Source organism: Pelodiscus sinensis, chromosome 2 (genome assembly GCF_052426305.1).
Source record: "Pelodiscus sinensis isolate ZL-2025 chromosome 2, ASM5242630v1, whole genome shotgun sequence".
NCBI lineage: Eukaryota > Metazoa > Chordata > Testudines > Trionychidae > Pelodiscus > Pelodiscus sinensis.
The window spans coordinates 29,061,881-29,083,827 of record NC_143053.1 but is presented as its reverse complement, the minus strand read 5'-3'; the positions used below and the strand labels follow the sequence as shown (position 1 = coordinate 29,083,827).

Here is a 21,947-nt window from a genome sequence, read left to right as displayed (position 1 = left end):
TGGCACATAATTGATTTTTTTTAAATAGTTTGAGACTCCTTAAAGGGGGGGGGGGGAGACAGTGGACCTGATCAGAACATTTTTAACTCAATTTCTGTTTGAGAGTAATATGCTGTTTCATTGAACCTGAAATGTTTGGAAGAGACGTACTAGTTTCACAACGTTTTACAAACAATTATTTTGGCCAAAGGAGGCTCAGAGTCTGCCTAACTATGTGGTTAATGTACAAGCTTGAGATGTAGGATGTTCCTGTGCTTTTTCTGATTTGAAGGGATCTCAGATGAATAAACATGCTCTGAATGAGGCAGAGCAGGCCTTTGAACATGGGTTGTCTCCCATATGTCAGGTTCCACAATGACAGAGATATGTCTACACTTCTGTTTTCACAAATTCTGTGTTAAAGGTTTTGATTTTGTTTCAAAATGAAACAAAAACTTATTTTGAAACCTTGACCGTTCTTGTGAAATAGAATTATTGTCCTTTGGTCAATTCTACAAAAACATTGCCTTAATCTAATGGAAAAATTAGGGTATGATCTGTTTTACATTGGAGCCACAATTGATCATTTTCATACCTGTAGAAGAGATGTTCAGAATCTGGTTTATATTTTATTTGTAAGAAAGAGCTAGCATGAAATAAAAATGAATGAAATACTCATTGATCTAATCTACCTTTCCAAAGCTGACAGTGAAGCACATACACCATAATATTATGTGCACTGAATATTATGTGCACTCTGTATTTAGCTGACAATGTCCCCATTTGTCACGCTGTATGTGACTTTTCCTTTTTCCTTCATAACCTAAGTTAAATATGTAGCTATTCAAGGATGTTTGAAAAATACCAGCATCATCAAAATTATTACACCTTATATATTAATACAGACTTATTTTCAGAGGTGCTGAGCATCCACAACTCCAGCTGGAACTCAATCAGAAGTGCTGGTGGTCAGCACCTCTGGAATCCAGTCCCATGACTGGCTCTTCCTTTGAATTCTGCAGCTTTTTTAGCAAAATGGTCAAAATACTGAGGACACAGTAGGTGTGCACATTACATCTTATCAGGTTAGAGTAGTTATAGAAATTGAACTCAAACCATCTATATTAACATTTAGACACGGATTTTTAAAAATCAATTTTCAGTGTTCTAAAAGGTGGGGGAGAGTCTTAGGTATGGAAGACAATGCAAAACCTTGAATAGGCAATCAGTGAACACAAGCCATATAAAAGTATTGTTAAAAGGTTTAAGTAAGCAGGTAGGACTTATGCTTCTCTTTTCCCTGTATTGGGATGCAAAGGTTCATCAGACATGCACAGGCTAAGTAGTATGGCCTAAGTAATATGTGTGGAAAGAAGTGACACCCACAATGGATTTTTTCTCCAACACATATTTGGGTCTCTGCTGGAGAATGGGAAGCTTAGTTAAGGACCTGTCACTCCACACAGCATACTGCCTGAAAAAAACATAAAAAATATACTGCAAAGTTGACTTCTCTTCCATGGCTTTTAATTATCACCCCTCTATTCAGACAACTGTGTTGCCAATAATCCAGTGTCCAGCTGGAAGTCATGCCGAGTGACAGAAACACCATTTGGATGTCTCAAGATATACAGGGTTGGCAATAAGATTTCCTGTGGGCTTTGAAGCCTGGGTGCTTGACAGGCCACAACTCCTGTTGATACTTGTGGCACAGTCCTTTCCCAGGCCCCTTGCCCTGGGACCTTCAGCCACAAATCACCAGGAAATCCTCTCTGGTTCAATCACCTGTGTCTTTTATTACTTGTGCAAACTTCCCACCACCTTCTATTTACAGAGCCTGTTTTTTTTCAACAGCAAACTCAGCTTCTCCTTCTGGCTGGGGCACACTCATTCACCTACTTTCTGGCCCCTCCTTCTCCACTTCCCCTGTGGCTGCCTTATATAGCCCTCTGGCTAATGAGGTCCACAGCTGCTTCCATTAGCCCCCCGGGCCTGGGCTTGTTCAGCTGGCTTCCCTTTGGGCCTTTTCAGCCAGGCTATAGTGGCAGAGTTCTGGCTTAGCCAGCCGTCTGTCACAATACTAATCTCCCCATTTTTCAGTGTTGGAACTCTAAATTTCATTCTTGAAATTCTTAGTTGTGGACTACATCTTGATTTAGCTTGTGTAATTCTGTGGCTTTATTTGCTTGTAATGGTAATCAGACTGGAGACAGGAACATAGGGATAAAAGCAACCCGTGGGGCTACTATCTTACCTCTTCTGTTTGAGAGGGTAGAATGTGTGTGTGTGCCTCTTTGTGTGTGTGTGTGTGTGGGGGGGGGGAACTGGATTAGTTGGGAAGGGGCTGGTTCTCTAGGGAGGAAAACTACTGGGATTTTCAGCAGATTAACCTGTGTAGGGAGCTGTGTACTGCATTTTTTGAGAAAGCTGCCTGATGCTCCATTTTATGCATTGGAATGGAAATGTGAGATATGGTGGGGTGTAAAGAGAAGGCCTTGGTGCTAGAAGAGAAAAGGATGGGAAACAGAAGGTGTCATATGGGCAGAACAGAGAGTTCTGTGGTGCATGGTAAGGAGGAGGAGGAGGTGGATATCAGTAAGTTGTTTAGAGCTTGGGGGGCTACTGAAACTGCAAGAGGCGAGAGAAAGAAAGAGAAGAACATTGGGCTCCATGCTGTCAGAGACTTCTGTCTCTCTTTCATTTGTTAGCACAGCTATGTGTCTCATGGGGTGTTTCACTACAATGATGTTCTCCAAAGCAGCCAGCTACCACTATGTATGTATGTGAGGAGACAGAGGACAGAAAGCATCTGCCTGGAGGAAGAAGGTAAGAGATGCAGAAAAGACAGGCCTTCCTGATTGTCTAATAACCTAAGATACCCTTACAGAGAGAGACTGACTACAAAGACCCTGTTAAGGACAATCTAGATATGCATGGCAATCCCAAATCCACTAGGAGAAATTGTGAGAGATTTAGGGTATGTTGTGTGTGCAAATTGGAACAGGAAGTAACTGGAAAACTATTAAATAAGTTTACTGGAAGTTGATAGAACATTTTGAATCATATTCAGAGAATTACTGCTAATTAATTTTCACTGGGTCAGCATTTCACTTTGATAATTAACACAAAATATTATCAGCATAGAATTATAATTAATATGAAGGTAGCACAGGCCCAAATGTTGCCAGATCTCTCCTCTCACTGCCAAATAATGACTGTAATCAGGAACACATTAAAAGCTGAAATTAAACTGAGAGATTTGAACAGTATGAATAAATTATCTTCCCTAATAAAATTCTTGGACTATTTTTCTGGAAAACTCTAATGAGGTGTAGGGAGCACACAGAAGCTCTACCATGGAATGGGAAAGTATAAGAGGGGGGGTGGGAAATGCTCCATAGGGACAACCACTGCTGTTCTCTGCTAATTTACATGGGTAGATTGGCAGGCACTCCTTGCTCAAAGGCTGATGAGCTACAGTGGCAGCTGGCAACGGATTCCCTGAGGGACAAGATAGTGCTTCAACTGGGCCTATATAATAGGTAATTTAATTGTGGTACTTCTGTCCAGCTGAACCTGCTCCTTAGATTCTTCTCTAACTCCTAATGTTAGCACTTAGCATGGAGCTCGTGAAATGCCTTTGTTCTGTCTGAGATGAGGAGATATGTACTAATAACATGTGTAGTGGAGGGGCAACAGATAAGACATATGGAACTCTTGGGATTTTAAGAAAACTATGGGGGGCAGAGCAGGGGGAAATCTTCATGAGATGGAATGAAAGATTGCAGTACAGGAGGAAATGGAGGGAAGATAAAACATTGTGAGCTGAACAGAAAACTTGGGCACCAGTGGAAAAATGGCAGTACCAAAAGAAAGTGAACGATCTGAGAAACATGGGAAGAGTAAAGCAATTTGTGGTGAACTATATGTATTATAGCTTAAATGCTGGGGTATTTTTGGTAGCATTTTATTATAAAAAGTGTTAATATTTTGCACAAAGTTATGGGGATCAGAAGTGAAAATAAATTTAAATGAGCTTTTCTGAGTGGTACCTGAAAGTAGCAATTCCATGTTGCTATTAGTAAGTGTGGCATTCACTCTCCCTGATGATGCATTGAAACTGGTCACGGTCAAAGTCATGGGCTGTTTCTTGCCTTTATAATTGTAAGATCCTTTCCATATATAATTTTGGGCAAATACATCATCGGGAACTATAGAGATATGAAAACATATTAATGTGGACAGCAATATTTACAGTATACAAAATCATAGTTTTCCAACCAAATGCTTGATAAAATATGATAATTTTTTCTGTCTTTGTTGTGATTTTATATATCACTTTAACCACTGGCTATGATTATTAGTCAAAATTATCTCATAGAAGGAAATAAAACTGACATAATAATCTATAAAGCAAACAGGTGATATATAGTAAGAACCCATCCACATTTAAACTTCTATTTGACCTAATAATGGACATACGTTACAATATAAAATTAACTGCATAAATTCTAAATGTAATGGCTGTATCCAAAATACCAGATTATGCTCAGCACTAACATTTTCCATTCCAACATACAAAGACATCATGCAGCATGTGTGCACGCACATCTCATTCTTTCAATATTAAAAGTAAGTTGACACATATTGACACCTTAGGAACAATGTCTCTTTTAATTAGGTCACATTGAAATGGCAAAGATGGATATAGAAAGCAAACTCCTATATTTAATGGGAAAGTTACTTAAGTAGATGTATCTTATCACAAACTGCTTACATAAAAACCACATAAGTTTTATCAAGAGCAAAAAAATAAGTCACATCCTCTACACTGAACAGATCATGGAAGAAAGAGGGAATGGATCTCAGATTTGATATACACATATCTGTAAAATGGATCACTTTCAGTAAATCACAGAAAGTGATTTAGCAACTTTATTTGGTCTTCTGTGTACATTTCCATAAAGCTTACCATGGTAAAGATACCTTTTATTCATTATAACCTGGGGTAATTTTATGATGCCTTAAATCACTTACCAACTCAGATTAATCAGATTCAATATTCAGATTGGACAAAGTTTAAGATAATTTTGCAGAATAATATTAAAAACATGGGGATGTAGTAATATTACCCATCTCCTATACAATGCTTCCTTTTATCAGGAGATCTCAGAGTGCCTTATGAAGGAGATCAGTGCCATTATCTCTGCTTTAAAGTTGTGAAAAGGTAGGCACAGACAGGTAAAATGACTTGCCAAGATTACTCGCAAGGCCAGCGGCACATTTGGGAAAAGAACCTGTCTCTCTTTATTCCCAGAGCAGTGCTCTATCTGGAAGGAAACACTGTCTCACAGTTCAGAATATCTAATACACATAAGAAACTATACAAGGAAAAATATGCAATGGTCCATTTGAGTACTGTACCCCCCGATATTAGAGACAAAAGATAAATTGGAAGCTGAGTTACATATCTTGTGGCCAAAAGGTACAGAAGAAATTTGGCAGAATATCAGAACTTTTCAACATAAATTGATTTTACTGGAAATAAAAGACTCTGAATAAATTTGTAGATAACATCTTGAATACTGGATTCATCTCTAACCAGCAGCAAGTATGCTCCCAAGTAATTTTTCTTGCCAAAAAAACCACAAAATATTAGAACTATATGTAATGTCTTTTGACTGAACTGACTGCAAATTTTTGCCCTCTGCAAATACACACTCACATATAAATACTGGAATTAAGTAGATGAATTAAATCCTCAAGTAGTATCCAAGAACAGATGTTGATGTCTCTAACAGTAGCCAAACATGTAATTTCCTTATTTATCAAATGGAAATAAATAGTTTTTGCCAAAAAGTGCTAATGGCTGCCACAGACCCCTTAAAGCTGGTAGGCATACAAAATAGAAAAGAAAAGCAATTAAGATTATTTTTGGAGTATGTTATTTGGACCCCATATTCTTTACAGTCATATTATAACAGTATAATTATGACATAATTATTATGTATTTTATACAAGATGGGTCAAGTCAGATGTCATAGAAAAGGTTATGATTTGCTAAATATGATTATCCTATTTGTATTACTGTATCGCTTTTTTAACTGAAGTTCATAGAATCATAGAGCTGGAAAATACCTCAGAAGGTCATCAAGGCCAGCTCCCTGCTATAGGCAGGACCAATCCCAATTAAATCAACCCAGCCAGGGCTCTGTCAAGCCAAGACTTAAACACCTCTAGCAATGGAAACTCCACTACTTCCCTACATAACCCATTCCAGTGCTTCACCACTCTCATAGTGAAATAGTTTTTCCTTATATCCAACCTGGACCTCTCCCACCACAACTTGATACTGTTGCTCCTTGTTCTGCCATCTGTCACAACTGAGATCAGCCTTTCTCCATCCTCTTTGGAACCTCCCTTTAGGAAGTTGAAGGCTGCTATCAAATCCCCCTCACTCTTCACTTCTGCAGACTAAACAGACACAACTCCCTCAGCCTCTGCTCATAGGTCACGTGCTTCAGCCCCCTAATCATTTTGGTTGCCCTCCGCTGGACCCTCTCCAATGCATCCATATCCTTTTTGTAGTGGGGGGCCCAGAACTGGACACAATACTCCAGATGTGGCCTCACCAGAGCCGAATAAAGGGGAATAATCACATCTCTGGGTCTGCTGGCAATGCTCCTCTTAATGCAACCTAATATGCCGTTAGCCTTCTTGGATACAAGGGCACATTGTTGACTCATATCCAGCTTCTCATTCACTGTAACCCCCCAGGTCCTTTTCTGCAGAACTACTACTTAGCTGGTTGGTCCTCAGACTGAAACAATGCTTGGGATTCTTCCGTCCTAAGTGCAGGACTCTGCACTTGTCCTTGTTGAACCTCATCAGATTTCTTGTGGCCCAATCCTCCAATTTGTCTAAGTCACTCTGGACACTAATTCTGCCCTCAAACATATCTACCTCTCCCTCTAGCTTAGTGTCATCTGAAAACTTGCTGAGGGTGCAATCCATCCCTTCATCCAGGTCATTAATAAAGATATTGAACAAAACCGGTCCTAAAACCAAACCTTGGGGCACTCTGCTAGAAACCGACTGCCATCCTGACATCGAGCCATTGATCACTACCCGCTGGGCCTGGCCTTCTAGACAGTTTTCTATCCACCTTGCCGTCCATTTATCCAATCCACATTCCCTTATCTTGCTGGCAAGAATATTGTGGGAAACCGTATCAAAAGCCTTGCTAAAGTCATGGTATATCACTGACTTTCCCACGTCCACAGAGCCAGTTACCTCATCATAGCAGCTAATCAGATTGGTCAGGCACGACTTGCCCTTTGTGAATCCATGCTGACTATTCCTAATCACTTTCCTCTCTTCCAAGTGCCTCAATATGGATTCCTTAAGGATCCCTTCCATGATTTTTCTGGGAACCGAGGTAAGACTGATCGGCCTATAGTTCCCTGGATCGTCTTTCTTCCCTTTTTTGAAGATGGGCACTACATTTGCCTTTTTCCAGTCATCTGGGATCTCTCCCGATCTCCACAACTTTTCAAAGACAATGGCCAAAGGCTCCTCAATGACATTTGCCAACTCCCTCAGTACCCTCAGATGTATTAAGTCTGGACCCATGGATTTGTGTACGTTTAGCTTTTCCTAGTTCCTAACCTGTTCTTTACCCACCAAGGGCGGTCCATCTTCATCCCATCTTGTGTCACTTAGTGCATTATTCCGGGAGTCGACCTTGTCCGTGAATACAGAGGCAAAGAAAGCACTGTGTACTTCAGCTTTCCCCACATCATCTGTCAATAGGTTACCTCCTTCATCCAGTAGGGGCCCCACACCTTCTCTAATAACCTTCTTCTTGTTAACATGCCTGTGGAAACTTTTCTTGTTATCCTTCACATTCTTTTCCGGTCGCAATTCCAATTGCGCTTTCGCCTTCCTGATAACCCCCCGGAATTCTCGAGCTATACATTTAAACCCCTCCCTGGTCATTTGTCCAAGTTTCCACTTTTTGTAAGCTCCCTTTTTGTGCTTAAGGTCACTAAAGATTTCCCCTGTAAGCCAATCTGGTATCCTACCATGTTTGCCTCTCTTACTACACATCGGGATGGTTTCTTTCTGTGCCTTCACTAAGGCTTCTTTAAAATACTGCCAGCTCTCCTGGATTCTTTTTCCCTTCATGTTAGCATCCTAGGGGATTCTGCCCATCAGGTCTCTGAGGGAGTCAAAATCTGCTTTTCTAAAGTCCAAGGTGTGTATTTTACTACTCTCTTTTCTTCCTTTGGTCAGGATCCTGAAATCTACTATCTCATGATCACTGCTTCCCAGGTTATCACCCACCTCTACTTCCCCTAATAGTTCCTCTCTGTTTGTGAGCAGAAGGTCAAGCTGCGCACAGCCCCTGGTCAGATCCTTCAGCACTTGTACCAAGAAGTTTTCCCCAATATTCTCCAAAGACTTCCAGGATTGCCTGTATACTTCCATATTAGTTTCCCAACAGATGTCAGGGTGATTAAAGTCCCCCACGAGAACCAGGGCCTGCAATCTGGAAGCTTCTCTCAGTTGTCCGAAGAAAGCTTCATCTACCTCATCCACCTAATTCGGTGGCCTGTAGTAGACACCAACCACAACATCACTGCTGTTGATTGCACCTCTAAACTTAACCCATAGACTCTCAACAGGTTTTTCTCCCTCTCTATATATAAAGTTAAGAATATTAACTATATATCTGTATTTCAAAATGTACTTTCACCTGGGGAATGTCCACTAGCCATTATGCTTTCATTGTAGATACTGTAGTTGGATAGAAAAGAGCCTATTCAGGACTATGTAAGACTTAATGTTGTATAAATTGTAACTGCATTTTTCACAAGTGAAATTCTAAAAGGATATTTTTCCCCATAACAAATTGTAACTTAACTACTGACTAATTCCTGAGTATCCAGAGAAACAGGTGAAACTATTCCTGCTCACTATCATTTCTACTTCCTGAAAATATCGATTCATGATAGCAGATTTCTTCCCAAAATCATGTATATATGTAAACAAAATACTATAATTATTAGCTGTAAACAAATTTTGTTTTAATATATGAAAAGACCCTCATAGATTTGCCAAAGCTTTTGCATGTGATTGACAGATCTCTTCTAGGAATACTTGGGTATGTCACAGCATAGGCCAGAATTGCAGATAAAAGACAAATATACATAATATGTGAAAATGAAGGCAGTGATAACACAGTTGTCCTTAGAACTATGTATTTAAATACTCAATTTTACATTAACATCAAGATCACAAGGCTCAGGCCCTGGAGTGAGATGTGCTAGGGTGGACTCCAGTGCTAGTGAGCCAGCAATGGAACTCAAAATATGCTTACGGGTCCATACTAGTACATGTTGCCTCAGGACCTGGGTCTTAAATAATCAAAAATAAAGATTAGGTTCAAATAATGGAGCCAACATTTACATTTCCAGCATTAAAAGAGAGATGGCTGATTCCGGTGTTGCTTTTGTAGTGCTTGAACTAAGTGATTTCCTGGATAGGACTTTTATGCATGTACATATATTTAGGCCTAAATCCTTTCCTCAGAAGAATAGTTACACTGAAGTGAATAAATGTTTCCAGGATTGGGGGGCTTGGATTTACAGTTAAACGCCAAGATTTAATTTGCGAAGTGGGTCCAATATTAGTAAGTTGAGTATTTTTAGATAACTTGTTTATAGGATGTAGCCTATGGAGTAATTAGTACAATCTGGATATTTTCAGATATTATGATCATGAATGTGGGACTGCTTAAAGTCTATACTGCAGTATATAATTTGTAGTAAATGGGAAAATGCAAGAAATGTTTTATTTCAACCACCCAAGTTCTCCAGGTCAAACAGAGTTTGACTGTGTCTACACATTATCAAATCCCAATCCATATTAGTTCATTTTCAACCACGATTGGTGGAGGTTGTTTGCACATTGAATACACCAGCTCATATATTGCTGCCAAGCCACCCCTAGGATTTCTTTAGTAAGAAGGGAACAGGATCTTTGTTTGTATTTTGTTTGGTTGCTATTCCCTGTCATTTCCATTGTGAAGCTAATCCTGAATAACTGCCTGACTGTTCATTAGAGTTCACTAAAGTAAACTACTTTCTGGACATAGTATCACATTTTTCCAAAAGAAGATTGAAATAAAAGAGAGTTTGCTTTAAAGAGAGTATGCTTTAAAGTGTCTTTATGCCCCAATGTATTCTACACATCTCTAACAAAGATCCTTATGTTTTCCTGCAAGTATCAGCTTGACATAATACTAGAAAAATATGGACATGCACATATGGATATGGGTGATATAGGAGAACATTCTTATAATTGCTTTTATTACTGTTCAAGTCTGCAAACAAAATGCATATATATATTTCAGTACAAAATGAGACATCAGGACAGAGGGCTCATTACACTGAAATAGAAATCACACAAGGTTTTTTGTTCACTTGTTTTGAAAGTTTAAAAAATAACATTTTAATAGAGCATAATATAAAACCAGGCAATGAGCAATCGTAGAGCTAATTAAATTTGTGTATTAGATCTGTACTGATTTATTTCAAATACAGAGACACAAATTAAACAAAATACTTTGAAGCTTACATTACTGATTCTGTGGATGAACTAGTATACATCAATCCGTCTGATCACTGAAGAAAGTGAGATTTCATAAATGCACGGAAGACAGGGATGGCTAATCCTATAGTAGACTCAGTGCCTAAAATTCATAGACTGTAAGAATTTGAGGCCAAAATGGATCACTAGATCAACTAGTTTCACCTCCTGAGTATTCCAGAACATTACATTTCACCAAATTACCCCTGCATTGATCCCAGAGTAAGCGTTTGGCTAACGCATGTTCCAGAAAGCATTCCAGCTTTTTATCTGAAAACATCTAAAAATGGGGAATTCAACACTTTTCCCAGAGTAGTTTGTTTCAATGGTTAATCACCCTCACTTGATAAAAAAATTGTGACTTTCTTCTAATTTGAATTTATGTTACTTCAGTTTTCAGTAATTGGTTCTTGTTATACTATTCTCTGCTTATTTAAAGAGACTCATAGTGCCTAAAACAAAATACAGGACTATGTAGCACTTTAAAGACTAACAAGATGGTTTATTAGTCTTGTTAGTCTTTAAAGTGCTACATAGTCCTGTATTTTGTTTCAGCTACACCAGACTAACACGGCTACATTTCTATCACTATTCTCATAGTACCTAGTATGTTCAACTTGTTAAGGAATGGATATTCTACAATAACGTTACCTCTCAGGGTTTTTTTTATAAGCTACACAGATAGGAACTTCCTCTCTCTGATAAAAATAGACTTCAAATGCCAGTGAACTAAATCCTATGCTATATATACTTGAATAAAATACAATAACAATTAGGTTAAGCGCAACTAAACTATATTCAATATTTAGAGACACTAAATTGCAAGCCATCAGTGAAGACTTTTGAAAACACTAAATGTCATTACTGCACATAATAGCTACTTGATGTCTGTTCACTATTGAGAGACAAGAATGTAGTTACTGAAGAGCTTTGGTTAGCATAAATTAGTTTAAGAATCAACATTCTCCTGTGGAGTTAGGTTCAGCAACTGTCCTTCTCCTGTGAAATCATTTATACCACCACAAAACAAGTCAGAAACAATGCTATTCACTTGGTAGAAGCTTACAACCACAGCACTTAAGTAAGTGACTGTATGAGGTAACAGGCAGCAGAGTATTGGGCCCTGGAAATAAAGTCAAAGAACTCACCACTTAGTTTAGGACTCGGGGTTCCCAGAGCTGGCCTAGGGTCTTTCACCAATATTTTTGATCCAGCTATTGAAAAAAACAACAAAAATGGACAACAAATAACCATCTGAAGACATTCAGTGTGATCTGTGCTCCTAAATCATTTAAGATCTAAAATTATATCCTTAATTCCTTAGCACACACAACCATCTTAAAATGACCGAGATTAATATACAATTATCTAAAATAGCACAAAAGAGGAAAAACATATAGAGAATATTAAGAAAAATATAGAAAATATTAAGAGAACTTCAGTAGACAAACTATGTATTTTGCATAATACAGTTTAAAATGTTATATAGGGATTATCAGATTCCTTGAATGAGTCAAATGGAATTATCCTCTCCACCTGGTACCTGATTCATTCATTTTTTACTTGAAGTAACTACCCAAATGTTCTGGTTTTCTGGAACGAAGCATGAAATCCAAAATTCTTGTATTGGAGACTGTCCTGTACAACTGGCATGTGAATCTTTATTACTGAGATCACTTTTATATATTTGATCCTCCTTAGATAGATGAAAGGGACTCAAATCTTTGTTCCTTTTAACTCAATGATTCTATCATTTAAAAAAAAAACACATAATATCCATGAAGAGAAAAAAAAAGAATACAGTGCTTTTCTTCTAACTACTTCCTCCCATGGGAGGAACATGACTTTTCATCTTCCTCTATGTAATAGGTATAATCAGAAAGGTCCCTCACAGTATGCTATATTTCTCTCTAAAAAGAGTTCATATTCTTGAAGATATTGCTCTTTCTTTTCATCTTCCTGTAATACTGAAGAGCGAGAAGTGAGAACCTTAATTTTAACCATCTTCTGACCCATTAATTTGTTTTACAAATGCCAGGATTTAAAAAAAATAGGTCAATCAAATATCCAAATGAAAGTAAAGAATCAAGAGACTGTCAATGCTTTATCTCCTGCCTTTTATAGAATATTGAAGTTGTTAGTAACCTACTCTTACACCCACTCAGAAGGAGTGGCTTACTGATTATGGGAAGAAATTCTAGTTTACTGTATAAACAGGGTGCTATTCTGGGGGTTTTTAAGTGCAGGTATTTCACCCCCACTGCATAAGTGTAGATAAAAAGATGAGGTAGATGAGGCTTTCTTCGGACAACTGAGCGAAGCTTCCAGATCGCAGGCCCTGGTTCTCGTGAGAGACTTTAATCACCCTGACATCTGCTGGGAAACCTATACGGCAGTACACAGGCAATCCAGGAAGTTTTTGGAGAATGTTGGGGATAACTTCTTGACACAGGTGCTGAAGGATCCGACCAGGGGCCGTGCGCAGCTTGACCTTCTGCTCACAAACAGGGAGGAACTAATAGGGGAAGTGGAGGTGGGTGACTGTCTAGGAAGGAGTATGGCAGAAAGGGATCTAGGGGTTATAGTGGACCACAAGCTGAATATGAATCAGCAGTGTGATGCTGTTGCAAAAAAAAGCAAACATGATTCTGGGATGCATTAACAGGTGTGTTGTGAGCAAGACACGAGAAGTCATTCTTCCGCTCTACTCCGTGCTGGTTAGGCCTCAGTTGAAGTATTGTGTCCAGTTCTGGGCACCGCATTTCAAGAAAGATATGGAGAAATTGGAGAGGGTCCAGAGAAGAGCAACAAGAATGATTAAAGGTCTAGAGAACATCACCTATGAAGGAAGTCTGAAAGAATTGGGTTTGTTTAGTTTGGAAAAGAGAAGACTGAGGAGGGAAATGATAATAGTTTTCAGGTATCTAAAAGAGTGTCATAAGGAGGAGGGAGAAAACTTGTTCATCTTGGCTTCTGAGAATAGAACAAGAAGCAATGGGCTTAAACTGCAGGAAGGGAAGTTTAGGTTGGACATTAGGAAATAGTTCCTGACTGTGGGTATGTCTACACTACAGCGCTAATTCGAACTAACTTAGTTCAAATTAGTTAATTCGAACTAAGCTAATTCGAACTAATGCATCTAGAACTAAAAACTAGTTCGAATGAGCGTTTTGCTAATTTGAACTAGTGCGTCCACATTAAGTGGACCCTGAAGCGGGGTTAAGGATGGCCGGAAGCAGTGCCGGCAGGGCATCAGAGGAGGACTTAGAGCGTGGAGACGCTGTCTCAGGCTAGCCGAGGGCTGTGCTTAAAGTGTCCTGACCCCCACCCCGAACAGACAGTTCTCAGGGGTGCCCCGCTTGCAAAGAAGTCCTGGCTTGGAGTGCCCTGAGTGCCCACACTGGGCACATCACAGCACTCGGCCATCAGCCCGGCTGCACTTGCCGCAGGCTGCCATCTGGGGAGAGGAGGCAATTGGGGGGCTGCAGGAGAGCTTCCACCCCCAGAAGCCCACAGAGCCAGCCTAGTCCTCTCCATTGGGGGCTCGTGCCCCATTCCTCCCTCACCTCCTTCCACTTACCCTTCCCTAGCCCCTTTTCTTGATGTACAAAATAAAGATAACGTATCTTCCAAAATGGAATCTGTCTTTATTGAACAAAACTGGGGGAGACTGGGAAAAGGAGGTGGCAGAGGGGAAGAGAGAGGCTGGGAGAGGGGAGGGCAACTAAAATGATCAGGGGTTGGGAACAGGTCCCATATGAAGAGAGGCTAAAGAGACTGGGACTTTTCAGCTTAGAAAAGAGGAGATGTGGGGGGACAGGATAGAGGTCTCTAAAAGCAGGAGTTGGGTGGAGATGGTGCATACAGAAAAGTTCTTCAATAGTTCCCATAAAGAAGGACTAGAGGACACCAAAGGAAAGGAATGGGTAGCAGGCTTCAAACTAGTAACAGAAAGTTCTTCTTCACAAAGCAAAGAGTCAACCTGTGGAACTCCTTGCTGCAGGAGGCTGTGAAGGCTAGAACTGGAACAGGGTTTAAAGGGAAGTGAGATCAAGTGATGGCGGTTGGGTCCATGGAGTGGTATTAGCCAGGGGGTAGGAGTGGTGTCCCTGCCCAAGGTTTGTGGAAGGCTGGAGAGGGATGGCACGAGACAAATGGCTTGGTCACTGTTTTGGTCCATCCCCTTCAGGGTCCCTAGGATTGGCCGCTGTCGGCAGACAGGCTACTGGGCTAGATGGACCTTTGGTCTGACCCAGGACGGCCATTGTAAGCTCAGGGCTCAGGGTCGGGGGTCTCAGTCGACCCCCTTGATTCTCTTGAACACCTGCTCCTGGGAGGCCAGGCTGGCAGCTATCCTGCTCAAGCCGGCCACTTTCCTGTTCCTAGTGTGGAGATCGTGGACAAGGTCCATGATGTCCGCACTAGCCCAGGCGGGTGCCCGCCTCTTGCAGTCCCGGGCAAGCTCCTAGGAGCTTCCAGCCTGGTCCCGGGAAGAGGGGGAGGGCTGGGGGGCATCGGGTGGGTGGCTCGATCCGTGCCAGGTGCAGGGTCTGCTGGCTGGGTGCTGTCAGGCTTGCACCTGGCACGGGCACCGTAGCCAGCCCGTGCCCCTTTAAGGAGTCCGGGGCTGGGAGGGGGGCAGACGAGTTTCCCTGGTGTTGGCCAGAGTGGCCACCAGGGAAACCTGGGGAGTGCTATCCTCCCACTAGTTCGAACTAGGCTTAATCCTCGTGGAATGAGGATTACCTAGTTCAAATTAAGCGCTCCGTTAGTTCGAATTAAATTTGAACTAACGGAGCGCTAGTGTAGCGCCTATGAAAGTTAGTTCGAACTAACGTCCATTAGTTCAAACTAACTTTGTAGTGTAGACATTCCCTGTCAGAGTAGTCAAACACTGGAATAAATTGCCCAGGGAGGTTGTGGAATCCCCATCTCTGGAGATATTTAAGAATAGGTTAGATATGGGTCAGTGGTGCTCTAGACAGTCTTTGGTCCAGGCATGAGGGCAGGGGACTGGACTCGATGACCTTTCGAGGTTCCTTCTAGTCCTAGTATTCTGTGATTCTGAGACAAAATTTGAAATATCAAAAATGTTCATGGATCAAAAAAATCAGCCAATTTTAATTTTGAAATGGCAAAACATTTCATTTGAAATGTCTGATCAAATCAAAACACCTAAATATTCCAAAATGGAAATGTTTAATTTCAATGCATGATACTGATATATTTTTTTTAAATTTCTTCAATATTAAACTACATTTATTGTGATCAATGTTCCTTCTAATCTTTTCCATCCACGAGTGTAATTAATTTGTTTATATGCAGTAAGGCAAATGTGTCCCGCCAGTAGAAAAAAAACCCTTTACTGTGAGAATTCTGCTAATCAGCTAGGCAGCATTTGAACCTCTCCTGAGGGGCTACACAAGCACACAGCTTCCAGGGATCACTGCTGTGATGGCATATTGTCTTTTGTGTGGGAACTGTAGTTTGGGTACCTAATGCCACTGTTATCCCCTATGGACAGTTTCCCGGAACTGACTGGCTACGTCTACACTGGCCCCTTTTCCGGAAGGGGCATGTTAATTTCAGCCATCGTAGTAGGGAAATGCGCGGGGGATTTAAATATCCCCCGCGGCATTTAAATAAAAATGTCCGCCGCTTTTTTCCGGCTTTTAGAAAAGCCGGAAAAGAGCGTCTACACTGGCCCTGATCCTCCGGAAAAAGCGCCCTTTTCCGGAGGATCTTATTCCTTCTTTGAAGTAGGAATAAGACCCTCCGGAAAAGGGCGCTTTTTCCGGAGGATCGGGGCCAGTGTAGACGCTCTTTTCCGGCTTTTCTAAAAGCCAGAAAAAAGCGGCGGACATTTTTATTTAAATGCCGCGGGGGATATTTAAATCCCCCGCGCATTTCCCTACTACGATGGCTGAAATTAACATGCCCCTTCCGGAAAAGGGGCCAGTGTAGACGAGCCCACTATGTCTTCCATGATGAATCCATAGCTTTATCACTTTCATGATATGCCACATTTCTCAACTGGAAGGAAGATTCTACCTGAACACCACAAAGGGCATGCAATTTGATTGTAGCTAGCCAGTCTATGGAGTTGGTTCCTACATAAACCCTTTCTCCCCTTGGTATAAGGAAGCAAGATGGGATAGGCGGATTTGATTATCATACAGAATTTCCTTACTATACTTTTTAAATACTAAAGAACTAGGGGGTTAGGTCTGCCGCTTCAACTGTGGTTTTTTGTGCTATTCACTTCAATTCTGAATTGAAATGTATACTACATTTGCATGGTCAACCTGCCTTCTTTCTCTTCTTACATGGGCTATGTCTAGACTGCAGGCTTCTTTCAGAAGAAGTTTTTCTGGAAGAGATCTTCCGAAAAAACTTCTGAAAGAGAACATCTACACAGCAAAAGCACATTGAAAAAGTGATCTGCTTTTTAGAAAGATAGCATCCACACTAAATGAACGCTTTCTTGCATTTAAGTTGTGATTACTATGGATGGAGTTCCACCAGGGCATCTGTGCTTTCTCCTCTTTCCTCCTCTTTAGAAAAAACTTCCTCTTCTCTATCCACGCACGCCCTTTTCTGAAAGAGGTCTTTCAGAAAAAGGCTTTTTCCTCATAGAAAGAGGTTTACCAATGTCAGAAAAACCCCTGTTCTTTCGATTTTTTTCAAAATAATGTGATTGCAGTGTGAATGTAAATGAAGTTTTTTTTTAAAAAAAAAAACGGACGTTTTTCAAAAAAACCTCTGCAGCGTAGACATACCGTATGGAATGCAAGTCCTCCCGGAGACTTTACTCTACAGTAAGTTCTAGAACACCAGAAAACCCAAAATCAGCTTTGAATATCACTGAGTTCTGTTCTTTTGGAAGGCACAAAATTATGGTAATATAGATGGAAATGAGAGTGGATTTTCTAGGCTTGTATGTCTGGAGTTCTAATTGATATAGCATGTAAGACTATTGTATAATGCATGTGTCTTGTATATGGATGTAGGGTACAATTTTCAAAACAGCTCAGGCACCTCAGGAATCTGAATCCCGTTTTCAAAAAAGACTTAGGAGCCTAACTTTTGATGAAAATCACTATGATGTAAGTACTAAATCAAATGGGTGCTTTTGAATAATTTACCTACTAACAAATAATGATATTATATGAACTATAATAGAAAAAAGAATAAGTAGTATATAGATTTTAAAAATTTAATACATTTATTTATAGGATATAGTGTTACTAAATAGCAAGTAATGGAAAATTTAAAAATTAATATTTGAAAGAGGGAGGGATAGGAGAGCAAAAGGTGTTACCTTCACAAACTGGAACTTTTCCAGTCCATGTGCCATCAGATCTGCAGACTCTGTGTTCTGATCCTCCTGATAGGAAGAAGCCTTGCTGACAAGTATAAATCAATGTATAGCCAAGTGAAGGAAGATCCATTCCACCCACGTTAGCATGAACTGGAGTTTCTGGTTGTTTACAGCTGTGAGCTACAAAGAAACTATGTTACTTTTTACTTGAAATAGTAAAAAAAAAAAAAATCAGAAAAAAACTCAAATATTTTGAATGGTAATTAATTAAATAAAAACTATTAGAAATAATTACTTACATTTATATGGTGTCAAGTATCAGAGGGGTAGCCGTGTTAGTCTGAATCTGGAAAAGCGACGAGGAGTCCCGTGGCACCTTATAGACTAACTGAAGTGTAGGAGCATAAGCTTTCGTGGGCAAAGACCCACTTCGTCAGATGCATGACGAAGTGGGTCTTTGCCCACGAAAGCTTATGCTCCTACACTTCGGTTAGTCTATAAGGTGCCACAGGACTCCTCGTCGCTTTTACATTTATATGGTCTTTCTCATCTGAGAGCTCACTAAACACTTCACAGTTTTATAAACTATGGCCCCAGTTCTGTGAGCTGATCCATGAGCTGGACATTTACTCCTGTGTCACAGCTTACCCAAATTTGAGAGTCCACCTTTGCAGACCTTCTCAAAAGCCCAAACTCCTTATATATGTGTTGACTGCCTCACATACCAGTAACAGTAATACACCCATTACACAAACCGCAATGATTGTTTAACATCACACAGCAACACTCAATAAATGTTTGGTACAGGAAATGAAGAAAAATGCTTAATAACCTGTTCTGAAACTATTATTCTTTGAGATATATTGTACAAGTCCATTCCACTACATTTGTTTATATGATCTAGTGTCTGAGATTTTCCTTTTGAGGTGCTAGTCAGGGTAGGACATGTACCCTCTGCTAACTAGTGCTTCAGTGCAATGCTATAAAAGGCAGAGCCACGCCTTTTATAAATGTTCATCTTTCTACAAGGGAACACAATACCATCACACAGGGAAGATGGTGTTTGACAATACTTTTGTAAGCTCCAGAAACATCTTATTTATGGTGAATGTCACATGAAAAGGCCCCACAGATGCCAAGGTATCAACTTGTTCAACTGTGTGAACTCTCATGAATTACTTTCACCTTCATATTTAAGGAGGAACATCCCCCTATTTAAGAGTTGTTGGTGAGCGATAATTAGATAGGGAAGCTGAGAAAACACCAGTCACTGCCACCTGCTTAGACAATGAGGGAGAGGGACACTAGGCTGGCTAGGATGGAACTTCCCTTCTTTCCTCCAAAGAGGGATTCACTGGGCAGAGTGTTTATATTCACTACTGAGCTCAGTACTGGCAGTGGCTTCCTGAAGCTCTGCACAGCTTCATGATGTCTTGTGGATGATGTAGAGGAGACACACTGCAAAGAAGACCTGGAAGCAGGAGGAAATCCACACAGATTCCAATATAGTTATTGATATGGAACCAAATCCAATTTCTTCCCTCCCCTGTGTTCCTATTGGTCAATCAATGAAGAAATTCCATTGGATACCAGAGGTGAGGAGAGTGATAGCTTATGTGACAAGGCTGTGGCAAATAAAATCCAGCTTCCAACTCTAGTGTTGAACCTCAGTCACCTGATAGGAAGGTGGGGTGCTTCTTGGTGCCAGGTAATGGAGAAGAAGGCACCATACAAGGGAGTACTAGATGGTTCTGAAATGCTCATAGTACCATAGACTGAACTCTAGTAGCTTGCAAATGCATATGAGTGTGTCACAACTGGGTGAACTGTCTGTTGAACTGCTGGCAAAATTTGTATCAAGAGACTCAGCACATCATATACGATGGCATATACTTCAAGCATTGCTGACACCAGAAAAATTTCCACTGAGCTAAAGCTGATGGCATCACTGAAAATCACAGTGCTCGCTAAGAGGTGAATCTCAGTAGCTCTAAGTATTGGCAGCAAAGTGGACAACCTCTTCTCCCCAAAGGTGTAATCTGCACTAAATAGTGCCTTGGCACCAAGTGCACTCTACCCTACTTCCTAGCATATTTGCTGGTCTTTGGTGCCTGGGACCTTGATCTCCTGGACAATGGGTCCCTTGATGCAGTCTCCAAGGCTGTGTCCAGACTCAGGGGTTTTTTCGAAAAGAGTAGCCTTTTTTCGAAAAAACTTCACCTGCGTCTAGACTGCAGCCGCGTTCTTTAGAAATTAAATCGAAAGAATGCAGCTTTTCTTTCGACGGTGGTAAACCTAATTCCACGAGGAAGAACGCCTTCTTTCGAAAGTGCTCTTTCGAAAGAAGGCGTTCTTGAAAGCAAACAGGCTTTTTAGAAAGAGAGCATCCAGACTCACTGGGTGCTTTGTTTCGAAAAAGCGGCTTGCTTTTTCGAAATTCCGCGTGCAGTCTAGACGCTCTCTTTCGAAAGAGGCTTGCAGTCTAGACATAGCCCAAGTGCTTCTTTTTTATACCAGAGAATGAGAATTGTGCCAAGACTCTACCATTACAGAAGTACTGCTGCTAAATGAAGTAGAGGGCCCAGTGGCTGTCCTTCCAAGGGGGGTAAAAGAGGTTGCTTCTGTAAGAAAATGCTTTAGTCTGATCTTCCTATCCCTTTTAATTCTGGGCTTAAAATTGCAGCAAATTCGGCACATACCCATTAGGTGGACTTCTTCTAAGCACTGCAAGCACCTGGATTGTATGCCACTGACTGGCATCAGCCTCTTGCAAAGTAGAAAAACCGAAGCATGCTCCAGAACTAGGTACTGGTACCCCGAAGAGGCATGGAATATACACTAAATACACGAGATAAAAAAGGAAACCTACAAGTAGAAAACTCTCAACTATTTGCAAATACCATCTATATACAATAAAGATACTCTAAAAAGAGGGAAACACTTGCAATAGCTCAATAGAACTCTCTGACAACTGTTACAAGGAGTAAGAAGGAATTAGAGAGGTTGGGGCAGTTGTGCTCTTTATATCATCATTCAGCAGCACAGGACAGCATAATGAGCACAAGCAAGCTGATACCACATAAAGAGCATATTAAGCACATGCCACATAGTGAGTACACACTGCACAGATAGCATAGTGAGCACAAGTGGTAAATCCCTGATGCTAGTACAGTGGGTGCACACACACCTGAAGTGGAATGGATATGTGCAATCACACAAAGAAAAATAATGTGTCACCCTGAAGTTATAAGGAGTAATATTAGATAAAACAGATTGTAATTAATTATCAACAGTAAAAATTACCCCAAATGACCCTTAAATAAATAGAGCCCTGTGAGTCTGCAGATACCCACTTAATATCCATAGATATCCACAGCCACAGCTATGGAAGTCTACTGCTCATTTTTGTAGTTACACATGTGGATACACATTTTGCCTGAAATGCTGTCTGTTCCCTCTGGGCGGTGCTGTTGCTGAAATGCTGGCTGTTCCCTCTGGGCAGCCCGTGCTGCATGGGGAGTGCAGGGCCGAAATGGCTGCTTGCACCGCTTGCTCCCCGGCAGTGACCTGGCTGAGTGGTGCAGAAGTCAGCCGAGCGCCACAACGGGAGGCGAAGGGGGGCGGGGCGGTGACGTGTGGCGTGACAGCGGCTCCAGGCCCCACCCCCTCGCTGTGTACATCACCGGCCTGCCCCCCTTCGCCTCCCACCGTGGTGCTCAGCTGACTTCTGCACTGTTCAGCCAGGCTGCCGCATGGGAGCAAGTGGTGCAAGCGACCGTTTGTGCTCCACGCTCCCCTGAGTGAGAGGCAGCAGGGGGAGGAGAAGAGAAAGAGAGAGACAGGAGATGGAGGAAAGCTGAGAGAGAGGGGGGGAGGCAATAGGAGAAGGAGAGAGAGACGGAGAGAGAGACCGGAGGCTCAGGAGAGAAGATCAATGTGGAGGAGAGACCTGAAAATCCCGTTTTATGATGGGCTAATTGTCTAGTTTCAAAAT

General features: G+C 41.0%; 1 protein-coding gene across 2 annotated transcripts in view; it reads right to left on the bottom strand.

Moving 5' to 3' along the window:
- Positions 1–21,947, bottom strand: part of CSMD3 (CUB and Sushi multiple domains 3) — a 1,180,750-nt gene that overhangs the window by 8,005 nt on the left and 1,150,798 nt on the right. For both annotated transcript variants that reach the window (XM_075920204.2, XM_075920205.2), the window contains 3 exons: positions 17,954–18,133; positions 11,781–11,846; positions 4,032–4,190 (listed from right to left, as the gene is read on the bottom strand). In XM_075920204.2, coding sequence (XP_075776319.2) covers positions 4,032–4,190; positions 11,781–11,846; positions 17,954–18,133 — 405 coding nt within the window. The remainder of the gene's footprint in view (positions 1–4,031; positions 4,191–11,780; positions 11,847–17,953; positions 18,134–21,947) is intronic.